General features: G+C 40.2%; 1 protein-coding gene across 4 annotated transcripts in view; it reads right to left on the bottom strand.

The window, feature by feature from the left end:
- LOC6558521 (teneurin-m) overlaps nt 1-22,830 on the bottom strand; it is a 141,649-nt gene that overhangs the window by 12,633 nt on the left and 106,186 nt on the right. For all 4 annotated transcript variants that reach the window (XM_032743415.1, XM_001984792.2, XM_032743416.1 and 1 more), the window contains exon 3: nt 509-1,147. In XM_032743415.1, the coding sequence (XP_032599306.1) occupies nt 509-1,147 (639 nt within the window). The remainder of the gene's footprint in view (nt 1-508; nt 1,148-22,830) is intronic.

Raw genomic sequence — 22,830 nt, 5'->3', positions numbered from 1 at the left:
CAGTTTTTGAATGTATTTATTGATACTCGTTTATGTTATTTATGTGTGTTCTACATTTATTTATACTGTCAAATGGAGAGTATTTGACTAGGATAACACACATTTTAACGAGCAAGTTGTACATTTGATCGATGCGCTCACACAGAATGATGGATAAGCAGTCTGTGTTGGATGTATTGATTTGATTATTGAGTTGCTTATTTGAACTGGTTAGAAGCTGCAACTTTTGCTCATTTTGTGTACCCAATTTAAAGCATAGACTATAAATAATCAAGAGTACGGAACTAAGTCTCGCAGGAATCTTTGTTAAATGCAAAGAAAGAAAACTTTTAACTGGAAATCGAAAAAAAAAGAAATTTTATTAGTGGGCGCTAAACACTAAATACGTTTTATCCTCTTTCATTCTCTTTCTCTCTCTTTATCTTCTTTTTTGTCCGTTTCACTTCTCGCACTTTTTTAAAACTTACGGAAACTCATTTAAAAATAATTAAAAGTTGTGCATAATTACCTCCATTATTGGCATTTGCCAAGGATGAGGATAGTGACGTCGATGGCGCAAGCGAAGATTGAGAGGAGGACGTTGCGGTAGCTGCCGCTGCCGATGATGTTGACTCCGCGGACGAGGATGAGGTCGACTGTAGTCCTTGAGCCGTCCCACTGTTCGATGTGGCCGTTGTAACAGTTGCCGTTGCGCCTCCTCCGCCAGCCTGTCCCTGAACGATGCCAATGCCTTGTCCATTTTTCGCGCGTACCGATGCGTTGTGCAACTTGGATATATCAGTGTTTGTGCTCTTGGCCGCCGTGACCTCGGAGGCCTCGTTGCCGACTAGTACTGTGCAGGGTGCCGATGGCGACCATTGCAGGGTGCCGATGCTTGTGAGCAGGATCAGCAGAAAGCAGAGCACCGCAAAGCCGGACAATGCGGCAATGCTCAACCAGTTGGCTGAGCAGCGTGCGGCCAGATCCTTCCGGAAGTTCATCGGCGCCGAATAATGATGCGTGGGCATTCCGTTCATGCTCCTTGGCGGCAGCACCGGACCCATGCAGCCTTGCGTGCTGCGATCGTAGCCCCCTTTGAGAGTGTCTTTTGTGGGTGTGGAACAGGCCGATCCGCTCTTGTAATCGATTGGTGACCCTTTGTTAATATCTGCAAGTAAGAGCGATAAATGCGTTTAGTCATCAATTATGCACGTATGTAGCATGTAGCTAATCAGCTAAAACATATTTATAACACATTATTTGGCAACAGAGATGCATTAAAGTCACAGCTCACTCGGTGATGTTTAACCCTCCAGCCACTAATCCACTGGTAAAATAAACCAACGTCGATACTATTGTATTTTGCTTATCGCTATTTGGTGCAAATTTCATTTGTATAAAAGGATTTGTACAAGGATAACAAACTGACATTCAACATAACCTCAAACAATCGATGACAAAATAGCAAAAAAAAAAAAAAGAAATGAATAAAATGAAATAAAATAAAGCCAAAACGAACGAATGAAGGAAACGAAACGAAACGGAAAAGCGAATGAACGAATGTGGTAAGCAGGGAAAGTGACCAGTGACAATGACGTTGACAATACGGAAAGCGGTACAAAAAAAAAAAAAAAAAACAAGCAAAAATAGAAAAGAAGATGGCGGAAAGGTTCCACTGCGGTGGCCAGTGAAGTGATGCAAAAAAGGGACTGTGGCTGTGGGACCGTTCTGTGCCAGAGACCGTTGACAGTGCCAGCACCAGGAGGGCAAATGGCGAGCAGTAGCAGCATAAGTTGAAATCATTTGTTGACGCCATGATGATAATTCGATTATGCCGACGGTGACGTGAAGCGGCAGGGCGAGCGCTTAAATAGAGCCCGGGGAACGAACAGTCACTAGACCGTTGTGTGTGTGTGTATGTGTGTGTATGATACGGAAATGAAAACATACATCTGTGTGTATGTGTATTGTGAATGCAAACTGAAGCTGGAATTGTGAAAGTGAGTTGATCGAAATAGTATAAAAGGGTGCGGCATTCAATTCATCTTTCAAATGTGCTTCGCCTGGTCAAAGCGGGCAGTTTTTGACTTGATTCCATCAATAAGGAAAATACAATACTTGCTGAATGGCAGACATTGTAATCTTATTAAAATAAATAAAGAGAATTCGATATTTGAAAGTCGAATTGTTAAAATTCTTGCTCAAATTCTACAATCTTATCATAGCTAGTTTGTTCGGTTCTAATTCTATATTTCGTTGCTACTCAAAGCTACGAAAATTCCGTGCAACTTGTGGCAAATGAATGTGGAATAGGGCGACAAATCCAAGCAAGCATTAATCGCCACAGCTGAAGTTGGGTAAACCAAAATTAATATGGTCAAAGTATTTCCATTATGAATGGGTCGACTTGCGCCACCCCCACTTCCACCTCCACCTCCTCCTGGTCTGTCTGCCTGTTTCTCTGTGTGCAATGATAGCGTGAATAATGTCTGCGTCATTTTTTATGTGTGTGTGTGTGTGTGTGTGCGTGTGTGGGTGTATTAAAGTTACCCACTAAGCTTCTATGGGATGCTAGATTTATTTAATGTCAAGCTGCTCCCTCATACATATATACTGATGTGTATATGAGGGTGAGTTTGGGGGTGTTGCTGAAGGAATGCATAAATGTCCATAGATTCGCAGAGACATTTGTATTAGGGACCAAAGGCTAAGCGCTTTGCCTCTTTTCAAGCTAGTTGCCTCGTTAGGGGGCGTGCCATTTGTAGGGGGCGATTTTTATGACCAAAACGTGTTGCGATTCGGGATGTGAGCAGGGATGTGTGTGTGTGAGTGTGTGGGTGTATGTGTGTGAATAATTAACGAACGCATAATAGCAGTCGGTAGTCGGTGCCGGCAATTGCTGAAATAAATTCACACAAGTTAATGGGCTTTGGGTGCTTTTAAAAAACAGCAGTCTAAAGGGGGGACCAACAGATAGCTTTCACGATGAAAGTGCTTTCTGCAGCTGCCTCATTAAATAAATGGCAAGCGCCCTTAACGCTGGGCTTGGCTTGAAACGATGATACTTATTAGCTGCTTGAATTTCCAACAGCACAATCAGAATGTTATTGATTTGCTTGCAGCTCAGTTGTAAAACCTTTAAATATATATTCCAATTTGCTTCTGTATGCGTAGAAAGCCCTGTACGCTTTAGTAATTTTAATAATTTATCAAATGCTGGCCAAGTCAATTTAAAAGGCCAATCAATGAAAATGGTTAGTTGTGGTCGAAATGATTTTAATTAAAAACTCTAAGGATAGCTTTTACCTTATGGTCTATGCTTTAATGCATTTAATATGGATTTACTTAAGGCTTTAATCATTGGTTTTAACAAGTAATTTTATTACATTTACATTTTTATGAAAACTTTGAGGGAGAACGCCATCGGCTGTTTTATGAACCCAAAGCGAATCGCTTAAATTAAAGCAACACACAAAAAGGGGGACAATAAAAATAGTGTGGCAAACACAGCTGCCAGTAATGGTTATTGTATAATGTGCACATATATTTGTGCGTGAGTGTGTGTGTGTTGGGATGTGTCAGTGTGTTTTTGTCTCAACCCCTGGGCAACAATAATGCCAACAAGCTGACGCACTTTGACTATCATCCCCACACCAGACCTGTCCACAAGCACAAATGAGATTTATGCTGCATGCAATTTAACATTTTTAATAATATTAAAATTACAAATTTATATTTTATGTGTTTGGCCAAGGTGTTGTGCAATAAACACTTTAGATCCGGGGATGGAGATTCTAGATTTAATTTGGCTCTGCTTTACCTGACGGCCAATTTATGAGTAACCGCTATTGAAATATGATGTCTTCTAAACATTTTTTATTGAAGAATATCCAAGCAGACGAGGTATAAATTAAAATTCTCTTCCAAAACGGTACTTGGCTAGACTTTAATGGATTGTGGAACATTTAAAGTGGGTAGTTAAGACTTTTCTTATCGTCAATTGTGTGTTAAGTATTTTTGAGTAATTGCCTGGACTCTGCAGAGTGTTTTAAGTGAGCCTGACTAAGGCCAATTTGCATAGTCGTTAATGAACATTTGCTAATATTTTAAGCACTAAAATAGAGCTATAAATTCCAGCACTATACCCATACACTCCGCCCCCTCAGCCCATCTATCTGGCTTCCCTGCCAGGCGCCGAAGCGTGCGACAATCAAATAAAAGTACATGAAAAACACATAAAAGGGGTACTCGGTTCGGTTTTTTTTCTTGCGTTTTTGTTTGGTTTTAATGGTAAAGAGCGACGATTTCTCGAAACAAACAGGTGACGGCGGCGGTGGTGGCAACGGGAGGTGATGGTAGTGGCGGCGGTGGGAGGGGAGGATGTCGAGGCTAAAGGAAGCTCCCGCCATGTTGGTAATGGAGTTTGCAAACAAACATGGCCGCCGGGGAAAAATCACATAATTTACACGTTTGCATTTAAGTATTAAGTGGGCAGAGAGCGTAGCAGGGGAGATGACAGGGGTGGTGGGGGAAGAGCCAGAAGTATGGTAAAGTGTTTCGTTTACTTTTGCTGCGTTTTGTGTGCAAAGCACAATAATTGTGTATGTATATGTGTGGGTGTGTGTGTGTCTCTGTGTGTGTGTGTATTGTGTGTTGTGTTTGTATGTGTTGCTGTGTAAAGGAATTTAGGCATGTAGAACGATTTTGGGGTTCGCCATGTTGTTGGATTTAATGTGCGGAGGAAGCAATTTTTGGATCGACTTTATTGCCCCTGTCCTCGTGAAGCTTATGTTGATTTTAAAGCGTTTAATGGCCGCGTTTTGTGTTCTGTAAATTGAAAAAGAAACGAAGAGCAAGCGCAAGCGCGCAGCAGATACAAATTTATTGTAAATACAAAGTGTTTGGAGTTTTAGAGATTTACCCAAACTGCGAATGGGTTGAGGTTGAGTGGATCAGGAGCAGGAGCAGGAGCCGGAGAGATGAGATGGTAGGAGGGAAATGCTAATGTTATGCTGTCATAAGAGGGTTGTCAAGGAATGGAGATGGGCAAAAGGGATTGTGATGGATTGACAAAATGAGACCTGGAGCAGCTGGGGAGCTTACGAATGGTCCTGCAAATCGTGGCAAATGCTATTAAGTTGGGCAACATGGCATGCAGCAGGAACTCATATGGGTCATAAAATGTACAATTTCAATCTTATTTTTAAGTGTCCATTAAATGATATCCCATTTGGAGCTGTTCACTTAGCATGCTCTTTCCTTATATAGGCCCCTCACTAAGTCTAATAATCTCTCTTTAGCAATTACGCTAATTTAAATGAGTGGCAAATTGTTCTAGGTTGCTACGCCCCTTCTCTCTCTCTCTCTCTCTCTCTCTTAGTGGAACCTCTTTCCTTGCCCGCCCACGCCGCACTTGCGTGTAATCAAAAATTCCATTTAAAACTTTAAACTCATTTCTAAATGTTTAATGTGCGCTCGTTCAGCGTTGCTCCTATTGTTCTTGTACAATAAATCAAACAGCAGCACAAAATGGAGGAAAAAATATTGCAATTTGTTAGGCCGTACAGCAAGAAGGGGCCACAACAACAACAATGACAGGAACAAAGAGGACTTTAAAGAAGTTGGATCGTCTAACGGTGCGGCAACCTGTCGACATCGACGCACGCGACTCGCTGTCCCAAAAGGGTCGTAGTCCTTCGTCCTCGCCATATTGTTTTAAGCAGGCGGCGCACTAATCAAGTGTGTGTGTGTGTGTATCTGTCTCTGTGTGTGTGTGTGTTGGGTGAAGGCTGTGTGGTAGCCCTTAAGCAACGCACACTTTAAGACGCTGTGCAGACAGTGGATTTTTTATAGCAGTCGCTGGGCGCGTGGAGGTAAAAAACTTTTGGCGCGATTTGCATGTAAATTAATTGCCATTGCCCCGAACTGTCGCAGGTTCATGCCGTGTGCGCGCCTGTAGCTATGCAATGAGATTTTTTTTTTGTTCGCTCAGTATTTTACGAGTGCGAAGCAACCCTCGAGGCACTCAACCAGGCAAGCAGGCAGCCAGGCAGGCATGCGACGTTGCAGACTTCAGAGACGAAGACGCCACGCCACCCACCAGATAAGTCGTATAAATTATAGCAATTTAATAAGTTCTAAATATACGCATCCGGCTGTCTGTATGTCTCTCTCTCTCTCTCTCTCACACACACACTCTCCCTCTTGTTGTACCTCCTTCCCTTTGTTGCCGAAAGCTTGAAAATCTTTTGGAGTAAAGTTTTCGCGACCTCGTCCGGGGGTGCGATGTTGCCGTTCGTCTTGGGCTATAACTCAAGACAAAAATTGTTGCCGATTAAAATTGTCGGTTGGGCATTAATTTTATGTCACGATGCGCTCTGCTCTGCTTTCCCGTTCTCTCTCTATCTATCTCTCTCACTCTCTCTCTCTCTCTGTCTCTCTCTCTTGCACTGCGAACGTGTCCAACGTGCCGTGTGATAAGGTGACGAGTATTGTGCGGGCGGCGATAGGGGAGTAAGGGGTTCCTTACCTTTTGTGCAGACAATTTTCAGTTTGCTCTCGCACTAAATGAGTTTATGCAAGTGTGAAAATAAGTCTTTTAATGGCCAGCTGGCGGCAAGCAGCGAGTGAAGGGGACGGAGCTGGCAGCACTTCGCTCCCAGTTAATGAGTTAAAATTGGAAGGCACGTGGATTACTCGCTGCCTTTGTATTGGTCTGGTTATTCCTCTTGTTTCTGTTGTGTTCTTATTGTTGTTGTTGTTCTTGTTGTCGATTTGGGCGAGTTACAAAACTTAATTTGTTGTTGCAGGTGAGACGCATAAATTATTTGATAACAATTTGAGCTCTCTAAGAGCGGCAGACAACGCAAAGAGCGCCGCATAAATAAGTTTTCAGCGAGGTCCGTGGTCCGTGGTCCGTTGTCGTCTTTTGTTTGCCAAGTTAGTCCCGAGCTCAGTTTTTGGGGTGTTTACCTTTAGCCGTTTAATGCCGGGCTTATCAGTGTCGAGCTTAAGTTTAGTTTATGTATTTTGATTGTTTGACGTGGCCAAATATTGCTTTTGGCTACGTTTAATTAAAATTTTGTGGCAACCCACCAAAGCCATTGCCTTATTACTTATTAGCAAGTAACGACCCCAAAAGGAGGCATCCAAGCACTCCACGAATTTTACAATTAAAACTCGTACACAACATTGCAACCGTGCAAATTTGTAGTAGGTTCAAATACGTGATCAAATTTTGCACAAATTATTCTATAGATGTTTGTATGTATTCAGCATATACAATATTCTCGACGTTTTCATTAGCGACGCGTCGGAACATTTGAACTGACCATTTCATACCGTTGCCAGTGGCAAAATTTTATTTTTATTTAGAGTATGTGTATGTGGGTGCTGTATGTAATTACAAGGCAAAACTTTAGCATATTCTTTTTTTTTACAAATCTCAAAACTTTTTCAATAACAAAAATTCCAAAAAAAAAAAGAAATAAAATAAAATAAAATAAACAGGAGAATCCAAATTGAAGGCAATGCCAAAAAGCAACTGTTAAAAAGTTTGAAATAAAAAACGCCAATGGCTACAAGCGACCAGAGGACAATTGTACACAGCGAGAGAGAGAGAGAGGAACAGGGTGGTGGGGGGAGGGAATAAAGAAGGCGCACACACATACGAATAGTCATGGCCATCTAGTGGGCGTGGCAGCTACGTGCGCTGCCTGCACAAAGCAAATGTTTAATAAACTTTTTCAAATAAAAATTTATCTACGTTGACGTGCAATTTTTGGACCAATTAAACCGCGGCACATTGAAAGCAGACTCTGAGGCCGAGCGGCAGAGACAGACAGTTATGGGAGAGAGACAGGGAGTGATTGCGATGATGTTTGCTACGTCACGTGAGAGTGTATGTGTGTGTCTGTGTCCAAAATGTCGTTGCTGTGTTTTTTACGGGTGCACACAATTTGTATAGCATACTTTTAAGCGTTTGGAATTACAAAAACTCTTTAATTGCAGCTGTTTTTTTGTTGTGGTGATTAAAAGCAGCAGAAGGATCAGCCGCTCTGCTTAATCACTTGGCATTTCCGCTCCTAAATTTAATTAGCTTCAAATGCTGCATAATTTTGCGGCATCGTTTGTCAAACTAATGGCAATAATTGCGATAAAGCCAGCTTTAAACACATTGTGAAATATGTGTGAGTATTTTAAAAACGCATTTAAATGAAATGAAATGTTTGTTTGTTGGTTTATTTGCTTGTTTGGGGCCTGCTGAATTTAACAGGTAAAATAAATGCTGGCGGTCCCCTTTTGTTTTCAATTTAATGAACTGGAAAGCGCTTCCATATTTATTGCAATTGTATTTTTTTTGCACAGCTACAATTTCGTTGTTTTTATTATTATAATTATTGTTTATTTGTTGTCTTTGTTGTTTTCTGCAATCATTATTTTTTTATTATACGGTTTTATTAAAATTTTAATGCATTTAATTTAAATTACTGCAATGTCGATTTTGATCATCATTTTCATAATTTTTTGCGATTTTGTTGGCCATTTACATTGCGGTTATGGCTATAATGCGCCAACTTCACCTACCCCTATAATGACGGCTGCTTATTTTATAGTCAATAAACATTGTCAGCCTTATCGCAATTAATTGAAATTAATGCACACTCTTTATAAAAGCCCATTTGTGGTTTTCCCAATATTCCATTTCGAAACAATACATTTAGGTCGTCGACTTTAAGTAGGCACAGCAGCCAGCATATGCAATTTGCTAATAACAAGATGAATTCAACAATGTGAATAATGACTTAGACGTGTTTTGTTGACTACGGCTCAGAAACGACATAAAGCGGCCATCTTTTGGATTGAGGATTAAAATAAAAATAAAAATAAAATGATAGTTATCAGGGTGCCATCAATTTATAATTATATTATGTTTTTATGTTACTCATACGGCATAGCAGGGAAGGGGCAGGCGCTGCGAAAGGTACCCAAATGTGCAACAATTAAAGTTTGGTTGGTCAATTTGTAATAATGCTTGTGTTAATTAACGCAAGCAACGACGAAAACATGGCGTCCACTAAAGCACCACTATGCCACATGAGTGTGTATGTGTGTGTGTGTGAGTGTCTATCACACATGTGCATGCAGAGGGCCACTTGCAATATTTAAATTCAATTGCATACTTTTGAGCACTCGTCTGCTTGCCAGGCTTCATGGCGCATATTTAATGAACCACGCATCCGTTCCGTTGCATATTATATTTGCTCTCTCTTAGCATACACACTATATATACATACACACACACATACACGCATCCATACACACATGCGCATATGTTGTGTGTTATTGGTGCTGGAGCAAATACGAGTCCAACGCATGACATTATTTCAGTCCCGCTAGCATTGAGCGACAGAACAAATGTTTTTGCGCTATATTTAACAAATAAATAAGTTAAGAAAATACGCAATTTAACTTCTGTACACTCCACTGGTTATCCAGTGTTAAAAGCACAGCTGCTGCAACAATTCAATTGCTTTAATATATATTGCAAAATATTTCATATTTGCATTCGAAAATTTTTTGCGTTTCCTAAATTGTGGCATTATTTATGAATCATTATGCACTTTGCTATTTTTATGACATTTAATTGTTTTAATTGAATGCATCTGAGGTCATTAAATATCTACTGCAATAAATATTAAAAAAATATATTTAACAATTTCAAATTTATGAAATTAATATTTGTGATGCAATTAAGTAATTTAGAGCGTTTTTCCTGACAGTCCAACATCAATTCCAATTGAATTAAATTCAATAGTTTATCTTTTGTAACATTTTATTATATAATAAATATGTATATAGACATGGCTTTGGCATAGTTTGAAATTAATTGCTTTTAATGCGCGCTTTTTATGAGCTTCGCTGCCAATAAATACATTAATGTTGTATTATTAACTGAAACATTGTTCAAACTATGACAATTTATATGCCAATAAAACGATGCCCAAAATGGGCACAGTTTATGACATTAAATAGGGGAAACACATGTCCACAATGTGTTCGCATATATAATCAAATTAAAGTCACATTTTCGATTAATGATTGGGTCATATTTGGATTTACTAACTTGAAGGCAAACCCCATTGGCGTTTGATTCTTGTTTATGGATCAAAATTATATACTTTTACGATTGGAATAGTGTGAACATTCATTCTATGCGTATATTTTATTTTACACGCCGGTTGCGTTGCACTTTAAAAGCCATTAATATGGCAAATAGGCTGCCAGAGACGCCCATCATGTTCCAAACACTTTTCTCTTTTGGGGTTCGCGTTTACGTCGAGTGCGCCGGGTGAGTCTGTTAATTTTATCAGAGCTACTGGTAATTGCGAGTATGGAGTTACACTGGCATCATCCATCCTGTACACAGCCTGATGCCCGGTCAAGTCAAACCGTGCGGGCCAAACGAAGTCAGATAGAACCGAACATTCGCATTGGTTGCCGTTTTTGTGGCCGCTGCTCTGAAAAGGGGATTGTGCAGAGGGAGGGGGGCAATGGCCACAAGGGCTGGGGGAAATACGACTGGATGGATGCCACTGCCGACTGGCTACAATTTATTATATTAAGAATTAATGCTGGCTATGCCGCCAAAGGCAGCGCAGTATGCAATGCTTTTTGCCACTGTCCGGGTGCGTGTATATATATTTCTCTCTCCCCATCTCCCTATCTCTCCCTCTCTGTCTCTCTCTCACTGTTTCTCTCCCTGTTTCTGTGTGTGTGTGAGAATGTTGGTGTATATGCATAATCCGAAAGCCAAAAGTAATTATATTAAGTAATTGATGAATTTGCCTTTTTCCGCGGCAGTCGTCAGACGACGAACGCTTTTTGCCAAAGGCAACCGAATGTGCCACGCCCCCTCCCCAGGCATGTTTGTAGTTATCACGCATACAGCAAACTGACTAACAGAGAGGGTGGGACTGTGTTTATATGGATAATGCCAGACAAATGCCAGACGGTCCGCTGGAGCTACTCGTATAGATCATAGTCCTTGTGTGTCCCGTGGATAGTCTGATAGTCCTGTCTGTGCTCGAGCTGTAGTTCGGGTAAAATAAAATTTAATATAGCGGCAAATAAAAATTTATTGTGTGTCATTTTAGGCGCATTGCGACAATGACCAACAATTTTGATTTGCACACTGATAGTCGTCAATTTCCGGCAAGGCTGCTTGTGGAGACCCGGCGAACTCTCGACTAAGCTGTGAAGGGCTTTAAGGGGAATTCTGTGTATATAGAATATATACACATGTATATCATGTAGTTATATATACATATACACTCCACATGTTTTGAAGATTTATTTGCTGTTTTAAATTTAATTGAAATAAATTGCTTTGATTATGGAGATATGCACTCGCATGATTTGATGGCTATTGGATAGTAAGGAGTAAGCATGGGGGTTGCTTATTTGCTTAGTTGGATGTCTAGTTGACTGATTGGCCATAAACTGTAAAATCGGGTTAAGCATTTTGGGGGTTGCTTGGAGAGTTCTGATAAATAGCCTGTGTTGCAGGCTATTAAAGTCTGGCAGCTTAAGAATTCTCTCTCTGTCTCTTTCTGTCTCTCTCTCTCTCTCTCTGTTTCTCTATACAAACTACAGCGATTGAAACTCATTAACAGGCCAAAAGTAGTAGTAAATTTTTGATAATGGCTATTTTTATGGACGCTTATCGAAGGCGCCGAAAACAATAAATGTTGTTAGAGCAGTGTCTATTGGACAGTAAGTGAATATAGCACAACTGCAACTTCCTCGACTTGACTGTGCTTATCTGGGCAATTGCTTTGCCTCATTATGGCTTGCAAAATAAGAAAAGAGAGAAACTTTCGAATTTATTATGGCCTCTACTATTTCGATTGGTTGGCAAGGCTACGTCGAACTCTGGCGAACTTTGGTGAAACGCAAAAGCGAAACGATGCCAAAGTTTATTACTCAATTACAAAACCATCAAAATAAAAGCGAAACGCTAGCAGCGAGTGGCCAAGAAATCCAAAAGATAAATGAAATTGATAAGCGCGTAATTTATGTTTGGATTTCGTTTTATTCTGTCATTAACGCCACGTTGCCACGTCTCTTGAGTCCACTTGGAGAGCGCGACTCCCCCCTCCCCACACAGTCCACACCCATTGCTGTTTCGTGTTTTTGTTTTGTTTTTGGGGTACGTCCAGTTGCCAAACTGTTGCCCGAGTTCAAATTAGGAACTTCAATTCAGAAAGAAATGTTTGGAGAGAAAGGTCAAAGAGAGATAAAGAGAAAGAGAGAGAGAGAGAGATACAGAGAAAGAGAGAGTGATACACTGTGCACTTTCAGATCGGTTTCCAACATATTTCATCATTTAGCTGAAACTGTGAGACGAATGCCAAAAAATGTCATTGAGTTGAGTACGATGCCAGTTAATGATGTGGGCGGAATAGTTTTTATAACGAGTATATTTATATTCTACGCCATCCGCCGTAAACATTTTGCCGAAACATCTACACTCTTCTACATAATCGATCAAAGTGGGCAATTTCTAACCGTAAATGACACTGAATAACCATTGACCGTGTATGCATTAAGCCAAGGCAGTTTTGATATGCGGGGATGCTTTTTGTTAGCACAGCGGATATGAGAGCATTAAAGTACCCCACCTTTTAATCCACTGCCACCTCGCCCACATTATGCATAAATAATTTTGTAGCAGAACCAAAAGCAACAAAAACGACAATGGTTTGGTTTTGCTGCTGCATATAATGAAATATTGAAACATGAAAATTGTCAAAAACAGCGACAGGGCTGCTGGGGAGATATTTGCACATTACCTGACAGTCCTGTGCGGAAATGAAATTTTGCAATGAAAGCTAGAGGGGATCCGGAGCGGATCGGTAACTGTGCATATGAGCTATGTATGTATTTCAGCCTGACTGACAATTTTGACAATTTTTGTAATGCAATAAGAATGACATGCATTGCCTCGTAAACTGTATGTGTGTGTGTGTGTGTGTGTGTGTCTGTGCATGTTATACAAACTGTTATACTGCGGATTTTCTAATTGTTGAATGCATTTTAATGCATTTTCCAATGCATGCCGACGAATTTTGTTGCTAAATGAATTTTGTGCAGTCGTTCTCTTGATGGGCGATTAATTAATTTTGATAATCGACTGGCATTGCAATGACGAGATACATTGGAATTGGGGGGAATGATGAGCTGATTGAAAATTATAAAATAATATGATGACAATAAAAGCACACAATTGCAATTGAGTTTGACAGTTGCATTCGAGCATCCATGTCACATTATCTTGCAGAATGAAAACATCGATGGTGTGTTTGTTATTCTTATTTCTGTACTACATAATCACACTTATCGCTACCATTTCAACCCAGGTATATTGGCTTGTTTCAAGTTGAAATTTATTAGCGTCACGTTTGCGCCGTTAACACATCAGCATTTACCGGGGCCTGTATTAGTGACTCGACGGCAGACACTTCACATGAAGGCAGCAGCACACTCAGGAAAATCCTCTAAATCAATTCAATTCAATTACAAAACGTTGCTCGTCCTGCTCCCCACCCCTCGACCGTCAATTAGCGGCCTGCCTAAGCTGATACGCATTTAATATAGCATACTTCTGTGCGCAAAGAAAACAAAAAAAAAAAACTTGGCCTTTAATCAACGCCAAGTTGGGCAGGCTCACGACTTAGCGGCTGATTGGATTGCGGCTGCCGCAGCCCAGGGGAGTCTGTCATGGTCATAGAAGGACAGGTGGGGGAGGGGCATGGTTGGGACTTACTAAGATGCCCATGATGGCAATGGCAGCCTTACAAAAAAAAAGGTAGCCAGAGTGAAATGCGTTTTTATAATTAAACGCAGCCAAGGCAACAACAAATTAAATCAACGACAGGAGAGCTCAGCACCGTTCGAAGGATAAGTGCTAAGAAAAATGTTCACGTTCAAAATTAGCCGAGCACCAAAAACTCGTCATTTGTGGTAATAAATCTTCAACCATTTACTTACGCCCACACTCAGTCTAAGTCTTTCTACGCCTTCTTTAGTATAATCATTTTCCATTTTTCGCTTTGGGTAATTTCAATTTAATTTTTTGTTTTCCACATATAAAAGTAATTAGAGACAGTTGCGCTTCATCCCGTGCCGACTTCCCTCGAATTTAATTTAAATGATTTCAGCTGTTCTCCTTCTCCGTTTGCCGCTGCTTGGTATTTAATATTCACTTTTTTTAGTCAGCGATTGCCGCTGATTGTGATTTCTTCCTGGGCAACGCGACGTCCTTCAAAATGTGGCGGTAATTAAAACGACATTATTCAAACTTACAAATACGAAAACAGCCGCAACAAAAGTCTTTTCGAACAAACAGAAAAAAAAGGGTCGGGCAATTGGTTGGTTGGTTGTATTAAAGGCGTGGCTAGCGATAGGCGTTTATTACTCTCTGCTCGAAAGCAGACTATCTAGATGGGACCCAGAAAGAAACCGTAATGGATAGAAAATGAGAAACGGGATCGCGAATGGGAATGGGAATGGCAATGGCAATGGGATTGAGGTATGGGCGCGTGCCGTGAAAACCCTTTTCCTGCGCACGTTTCCTGTCTCAGCTTGACACGGGCCAAGACAAGGTGGGCAAAACCTTCGTGGTTAGGTAAGAAATCAAAAAACGATTAGTCGTAAGATTTTCGCCCTTGTGCTTTATATTAAGGGCGATAGGTGGCACGTACTTTTGTATGTGTCGATGTCAGAGCAAAGGCAGCGAACCGTTTCTATACTGCTTTCTTAACAACTGAGCACAGCAGGCAAATTTAATCACACCATTCTGTCTGTAACTAAAGTCCATTGTCGGCAGTTCAATAAACTTGTGTCTAGCCCAGAAATCCATTAGCGCACCATCGACTTGATCGATTTTCAACGCTTTTTTTAACCAGCTCTGAAAGCCCGAGACAAAAAAGAAAGGAATCGTGTCATAAAAAAACAGCACAAAAGTATGCTATAAAAAGTGCAAGCTCCATTATGGAATGGAGGGGGGTGGAGGGGCGTTACGACTATTTTTAATCACTTCAACAGTTTCATTGTCTACTGCCTATGAGCAAACGCACTGAGAACATTTAATAGATTGCCAGGCGAACACACTTGAATGCCTGCCATAGAAAAATACTAGCAAAACAAAGCAAACAAAAAACGCATGAGCTAAAATGTAAACACAAAACAAAAAAGTAGACATAGTGCGCATCATGGGGGTGAATTTTAATGCCGGCAACAAGGGGTTAACTGTGTGAGTCAGACGCCTATTCACATCGCCAATGAATGACTCGTCAGACCCACTCGTGGCTGGGGTGGTGGAGTTGGGCAATGAAAGATATTTCAATGCTGCTGCTGCTGCTGCTGCTGTTGCTGTTGCTGTTGCTGCTGTAACTGATTCTAGCGATAAGCATGAAAGGCGACAAGCGGGTAAATCTGCCAGTTCTCCACCGCTAGCCCCGTCCGTGTCAGATGCATATCAATGAAGTCTGCTTGGGGTTAAAGCCTTACAGGGGAGCGCTTTAACAAATGCCATTGCATACCTTTCCCGGACGTTTAACGGTATTTATTTTTGTTCTTTTTTTTGTATTATTTTTTTTTGACTGGCATGCGTCATCATCTTCGTGCATAAGCTGTTCGTGTCGGTCTCAACGATTCGGCTGCGTGTTACACATTTGCATTTTGCCAACAAGCAGAGAGTTCTGCACCACTCCGCACCATCAACTGCTCCTTGCCAACTACATTGCTAGTTGAGGCTGAAGTAGTTTGCCCTTTAGTTATGAAAATTGCGAGCTACTTTTTGTTTTCTGCGAGCCATTTTTAGACGCTTATAATTGCTCCATTAAAATTTTGTTTATGACCAAAGTTTATACTTGACAAGCAGCTCGTGTGGCGCTCTGACTGCCTGCCTGCCTGCCTTCATGCCAGCCTGTTACAATTCCTGCCTGCCAGTAATTAGAATGTCAAAAGTTCTCCTTCTTCTGGCTGGGTGCTACTCTTAAAGTCCGCCCGAGTGGATTATTTAAGCGCTTGCATGCACTAATTTTACGGAAATTATCGCAACTTTCCCCTACTAATTGAAGTTGATTTCTGCTCCCATTAATAGAGAGTCCAGCAAAGAATTCTTGCACACTCTCGCATTTTGTAATTGGCAATGATTGAAAGCCCTAACCCGAATCCAACAATGCGGATCATTTGTTAGATGACATATGCAAAAAAAAAGTTGTTGGCCACCATCAATTACCAAAGGTCGGACAAGGTCGGTTGACCCAAAGGAGGTTTTATTTTTCATCTAGTATGCTGCTGCTGCTGCTGCGGCTTCTGGGATTGCCTTTCAAATCAGCCAACTATTTTTTTTTGAGGCTGAGAAATTTAATATCATCGGCGCAGCGTTTGCTGTGTTTCGACGTTACACTAAAAGGTTTTTACGACGCTTTTAATTACACTTTAAACAATAGCTGCACACAGACACACACAGGCTGCGGCCTGACGGGTTTGAAACCCATTTTCGTTGCTGGCCCGGTTCGGTTCGGTACGATTTGGTCTTCAATTTGCGAGAGTTTGCGATTTGCGCTTGATTAAATTCTAATTATAAAGCGTGCGTATTTTCAGTAGCCGTCCTCCATTTCCACCACTCGGTCCGACACCCTACCAATCTCCAATTGCTGCACCCAGTTTCCCTTGTTGCCTGTTTTCGTTTTCTGTTTACCATTTCCCTTGATTTTTACGACTTTTTAATGATTTTGACTGCCAGTCACTCATTTTGCCACGTTTCTAGCTGTTGTTGCTGTTGTTGTTATTAACGCTCCTATTTGCAATGGCCGTGCTGGCTTTGCGTGCTCGTTCTTTCGTTCTAGCTTTCCCTTTCGCGCTGACAACAATTTTTCCAATTTTCTTCGACTTTTCGTTTACGTTTCGACAGTTTTGGGTCCTCATTGGGTTTGGTTTTGTTTCGGTTCGGTTCGGTTTGGTTTGGTTTGGTTTGGCGTTAGCTTTGCGTGCAATTTGCGCCCCCCGCAACTGCTGCGCCCACTTTTGCTTAATGCGACTTTTAACGCTGATTAATGTTTCTTCCTACTGGCTTCCTTTTACCTTTTGATTTTTGGTTTGAGTTCGGGTTACTGAATTCCATTTGGCATTCTTTTTACTGCTGTTTCACGGCTTGCATGTCAAGCGGACTTCTGGATTGATTTTGTTTTTTTTTTCCTCTTTGATATTATGAAATTTACGAGTATTGCTTTGAGGTTCTGCGTTTATTAAATTCATTAAAAATATCCATTGCGACCGCAACGACCAATAAAAATGGCAACAGCCATAAAAACATTTAAACTTTTACCGGCGCACAAGGTTTTTGCTGTCTGTCACATGTCAATAAAATTAACACTTGAAATCCAATGCAGGCAGACAAACTAACGCACAGATAGGCAGCCATAAACAACAGCAACAACAAGAACAAGAACAAGGCATCAACAGCAATAATATATATTTTTTAATTAAAACAACAACAATCCAAGAGGACAACGAGCTAAGCTGCATGCAATCATTTGCTTGACAGCAGCAAATTTGCAAATTTGAATTGAAATTTATGCGGCAAGCAAGACAGAGAGATAGAACACTGTCCAACTGTCCTAAACAAATCATTTAAAACACACTGTAAATATGCAAATTACATTAAGTGTTCGTTTCAGTTGAGTTGCAGTTCAAACTACGAATATTGTTAGAATGTTTTTCAACAGCATAAACATTTTTACAAATATTCCATATTTTTCCGGCCAATTAACTGATGTGTGTTGTCTTTAAAAATCTGGCGTTTATTTTATCAAGTTATTATTAATATGCCACAATATGCAGATGACATAGTTTTTTTTTTATGATTTTGTCCAGCGCTAATTTATGTTGGCAATTATGCAAGGGCAGATTTCGAAGGGGAGAGCCAATCAGAATTTTTGTCCAGTTAATTAGAATTTTAATCAGTTCAGATTGCATTTAATATGCCGACACGTTCAAGCTGTGCCTCAAGGGACACATGAGAGACACAATAAATTTGGATTAACCCAAATGAGGTGGAAAATATGCAAAGAGCATTTAAATGATTATGGTTTATTGACAGCGACTAAAAAGCAAAATTAAAGCAATAATACTAAAGCAACCACTTAAGCAAATCAGGCCTCTTTGCGAAAGCATTCTATGTAAATTTATTGTTGGCTATTTCGCAAGCCGCCTTAAAGTATGCAATATCATAATGCCAAAAGTTCATTGTCAACACACGCACACCCATCGAAACACACACACACACACACACACATAAGCGCAAATCAGTTTATAGTTGACATAATTGTTTGTGTAAAGCTTTCGAGCATTTGGCCAAGAGTTTTAGATAGCCAGACAGGAATAGGTCGATGGGTCGGTCGGCTCTTGCAGATGCCTGTTGAAGCCGAGCCAATAAAATATGAATTTATGGCCTATTTGCATGGACAGTCGAGTTTGGCTCTCAGTTCGACACAATGCAACAATATTCCGATTCCAGCACACATTGGCCCCAAAGAGATCGAGACTCGAAAACAAACAGCTAAGTCAGATGCAAAGCCAAAATGAAGGCTAAGAACTTGGCCAGCTTAATGAGCTTACGCATACACATTTAGAAAATGCCAATACAAATGCAATATACTCCACCTACCACTCTCCCCCCTCCTTTCCCATTTGCAGACTGTATGTACATACATATATTCTTGTGTGGTCTGGAGCTTGCATAAAAAGCTAAAAGGCGGCAGACCAACAATTTTGCCGTATCATTGGAAGCGTTGTAAGCATGACACCATAAAGCGGCTTGGGGTCTTAACTCTGTTATGGTTATGGGCATGGCTATATGGGTATGCTTTGTGGCCAAAACATTTTGTACCGTTGCCAGCTTTTTAGGGTCATGCTTATATATGTCTACGACGAGTTTCATGACTGCAGCTTGAACAACTAACTAACAAAATGCTGACAACTGAAAACTGTAAGCCTCAAAATTTGCATAGCCCAGAAGCCGCAACGAAAGCGAGAGCGAGTCAGAGATAGAGATAGAGCAGGGTAAATACTTCGAGGCGCAGCATTTTAATGGCATATTGAATGTGAAAACTAGACGTAAATTTTACAAATTGACTAACTCAATTTGATGGCAACTGTACGAGAGTTGATGATGACGATGCTGGTTCTTGGTTTGGTCCTAGACAAACATAAACTTTCCCTAGCATACTCCAACTCCTCTCTAACCAAGCCCCTCCTCCACACTGCCACGCCCTTTGAAAGTTTAGTGTCAAATGGGTAAATTTGATTATGATTCTTAGTTGGGTTATGATAATCGAGTTGGAAATACTTCAAAGTTTCGCTGATGGCTGTGAGCCGCTATTCGCGATTCAGGCAAATGGCTTAAAGGCTGCGTCAATTTACGCATTAGCCAGGCTTTTAGTTTTGTCAAGAAATGCGACGTAATAAATGAATTGGCCAAGTTAAGGACGACAAAGCATCCGTCTGAAGCCCTTTAAAATCAGTACAAAGTCTACCTATCAAATATGCATTAAATCACTTCCAGTCAAGGACTTTGATCGGAGTGGCAGTTGTAGTTGCACTTGCCAGTTATCGTTTTGTTTCAGTTTTTGGTTTTTGCTTTTAGGTTTACATAACGAAGGAGGTGCCTATTTTTTTTTGGCGATGTTTTTCAGTCAATTTAATCAATTAGTATTAAGGCCATATACATGGATGCACTGCACATTATATAGAATTATTTGTGAGCACATAAATCGACCGCAAAATAACCATACACATTTCCATTTAATTTGGGCAAAATTGTTCGCATTAGAGCTGAAAACGAAATGCATTATTTAGGCAAAAATGCAATAAAAATTAAATTTATTAAATGCGTATGAGGAACAATGGCAACGCATATGCATTTTAAAATGTATGTGAATTTGTGTGTAATGAAGCACGCCATGGACACAAAGCGACACATTCACACCTGCAATTAGCTCCACACCCATGCAATGGGGCGTGGTCGCTGTCAGTCAAACAGTCACAGTTCCACAGCTCTACAGTTGCACAGTTGCACAGTTGCAGTTGCAGTTCACTGTCCAAAATGTAATATTTAACGTAATTTTATGCAAATTGAAATTATGTTAATGGCCAACCAAACAGGCGAAAGCAACATCAACAGCAGCAACAACAACAATGACAACAAATATTATGCGAAAAGTCAAGCAGCGTGTATGCAAAATGGTTACAAACAATGTGCCATGTCGATTGTTGACTCTATTCACATGTCACAAAATGCAGACAGAGAGAGAGAGAGAGAGATAGAGAGAGAGAGAGAGAGAGAGAGAGACAGGGAGAGAGAGAGAGAGAGAGAGAGAGAGAGAGAGAGAGAGAGAGGGTAAGAAGTGAAAGGCGCCTACCAGAAATGCTTTGCACATCTTGTGTCGGCAATTGAATTCATTCATTTATCCATTCAGGCATTCACTCACACACCCATTCATCCATCCACCCGTACGCTTAACCATTCATTCATTTCGAATTCTGTTCGCAATTCGCTTAAAGCATTTTGCATGTTTAATCGCACAGTTTCTGTATTCTGTCATATTAATAATAATGAATGCCTGCAACATTGCATCTGGATCTGCAGCTGTATCTGTATCTGCAATTGGCAAATGACAACCGGCAACTGGAAACTTTGCCTCATTTGCATTTTCATAATAATCATAATAATATACAACATCACCATTCACCACAACCAGCAATAACAGCAGCAGTAACAACAAAAACAACCAACAACTGACAGTAATGATAATAGGCATATATAAAATAGTTCCATGCCACTGCAAGTGGCACATATCTTGACGATTGTGTGAGAATCGAGCTCTGATTAGTGTAAGAGCTGGTGAACTGCCCAAGCTGTTTCCTGGCTCCTCTCAATTCACTGCTAAGAATTCTTGCTCTTGTTCCCACCAATTGCAGTTTGCAGAACAAAAAACTTAATGTCCACGTCCTAATTTCTGTCCCTCTTCCTTAATTAACATTGGTTTGTATTTGCTCGAATGTGCGTCAAATTGTCATTATTAGTATGTGTATGCATCGTATTTATAATTTGATTTTGTTTGGTTTGTAAGCCCCTTTCGATTCATCATTATCTTTGGAATTACGGACGTAAGTTACTATACAGCTTGACAATAATATTAAGTATTGTCTCAAATAAAATGATTGCTTGAGAAGTATAACATTATTATTTTAGAGGGAAGAACCCTTTACTCGTGTTTGTTTGAAATTTATGTATTATTGTATTATAGTCTTCGTGAATGAATAATAAGTAATAGCGGAAATAATATCATATTTCATCATTAAGCGATTAGTGCTACCGGCATGATGGCTTAATCATAACCGATTTTAAAAATAGTAAGAGTAAAATATAAATCAAAATCAAATTCCGATAGTATTTTTTTCCTTTGTTTTCCATATTTAAAATGCATTGCAATATGTTTGCAACAGATTTTCTATCCTCTGATTAAATATTTTGTCATTTAGGTTCATTTATTAAATGTATGTATAAAAATCTGTTCCTGGTCGTTAAAAAAAGTCTCAGAATATCACTTGACTCAGCTGAGATTTTCACTTCTAAAAGTGTCACATTTTTTACTCACTCATCCCGCGGTATAATTGGTTTTAAAGTGTTGTCATAAGATTTATGCATACGTACCTAAAACGAAAAGAGGAAAAGATTGTAAATTAGTCAAAAGTAGCAGGAATAAAAACTAAAATCAGGCATATACATTTTACATATATATATAAATATTCACTTTAAAATGCAATAAAAAATAACTCAACATTCTATAAGCTGCTTTCAATCTCAGTCAAAAGCAATACACACCCTCTTAGGGCTAGTGGCAAAGTTTTAACTGAAGCTTTGCAGACGCCTCTAAAGTGCTGTCAATTGCCACATACTCTCGCAAGCACACATTCACACACACACACACAGACACATATACGCAAAGGACTTGAGAAAAGGAAAAAAAAAACGAAACTAAAGCAATTTCAAATTGAAAACTGCTGCGAATTAATCAAATGCTTTTGCCGACAAGTCTGTCCAGGGCGGCCATTAGGAAGAATAAAAAAAAAAAAAATGGCCAAAGGGAACTCTCGCAAACAACACGAAAATGTCAGTCAGTCAGAAAAGACAGAAGCCAGCGATAAAGCAAGACCCAAAGCTAAAGGCAAAGGCAAAGAAAAAAGGCAACAACTGAACTACAACGCAGCCAATACCGAAACAAGGATGGAACAGAGCTAACCCTTTCGGCAATGCGCGGTTGCTTCGAATACTCTGGCTACTGTGTGGATACACCAGAGCAAACCCTTGCACATGAATTTTGTAAATATATATATATATATAGGTTATATATAGTGCAACGCATTAAATCGATAACACGATTTTTCAGCACGAGCACACGAGTGCGAGTTAAATTGTCAGTTTCATTACGTGGCAGCTTTTTTTGGTTTCCGTTTTTGTTTTTTTTTTTTCTTTTTTGTATCTTAAAGCCAAATCACTTCGTCTGCGCCTGAGCCAGAAGGAAGAAGCCCTTCCTCAATAGCATTGCTTTTGGTTTTTCGTTGCGAGTTTGCCTTTGGCCCTTGCGCTTCCATTTCTCACATTGCGACAAACGATTTTTCAACTTGGCGCTTCATCGGGCGTCGTTCTCTGTTTGGTCGCCATAGTCTCTCATTTTACTTTTTTTGCTCTTTAGTTTTTCTGTGGTTTTCTATGCG

This window comes from Drosophila grimshawi, unplaced genomic scaffold, assembly GCF_018153295.1.
Source record: "Drosophila grimshawi isolate 15287-2541.00 unplaced genomic scaffold, ASM1815329v1 contig_44, whole genome shotgun sequence".
Lineage (NCBI taxonomy): Eukaryota > Metazoa > Arthropoda > Insecta > Diptera > Drosophilidae > Drosophila > Drosophila grimshawi.
The sequence above is the reverse complement of the archived record's forward strand: the minus strand, read 5'-3'. Positions and strand labels throughout refer to the sequence as shown.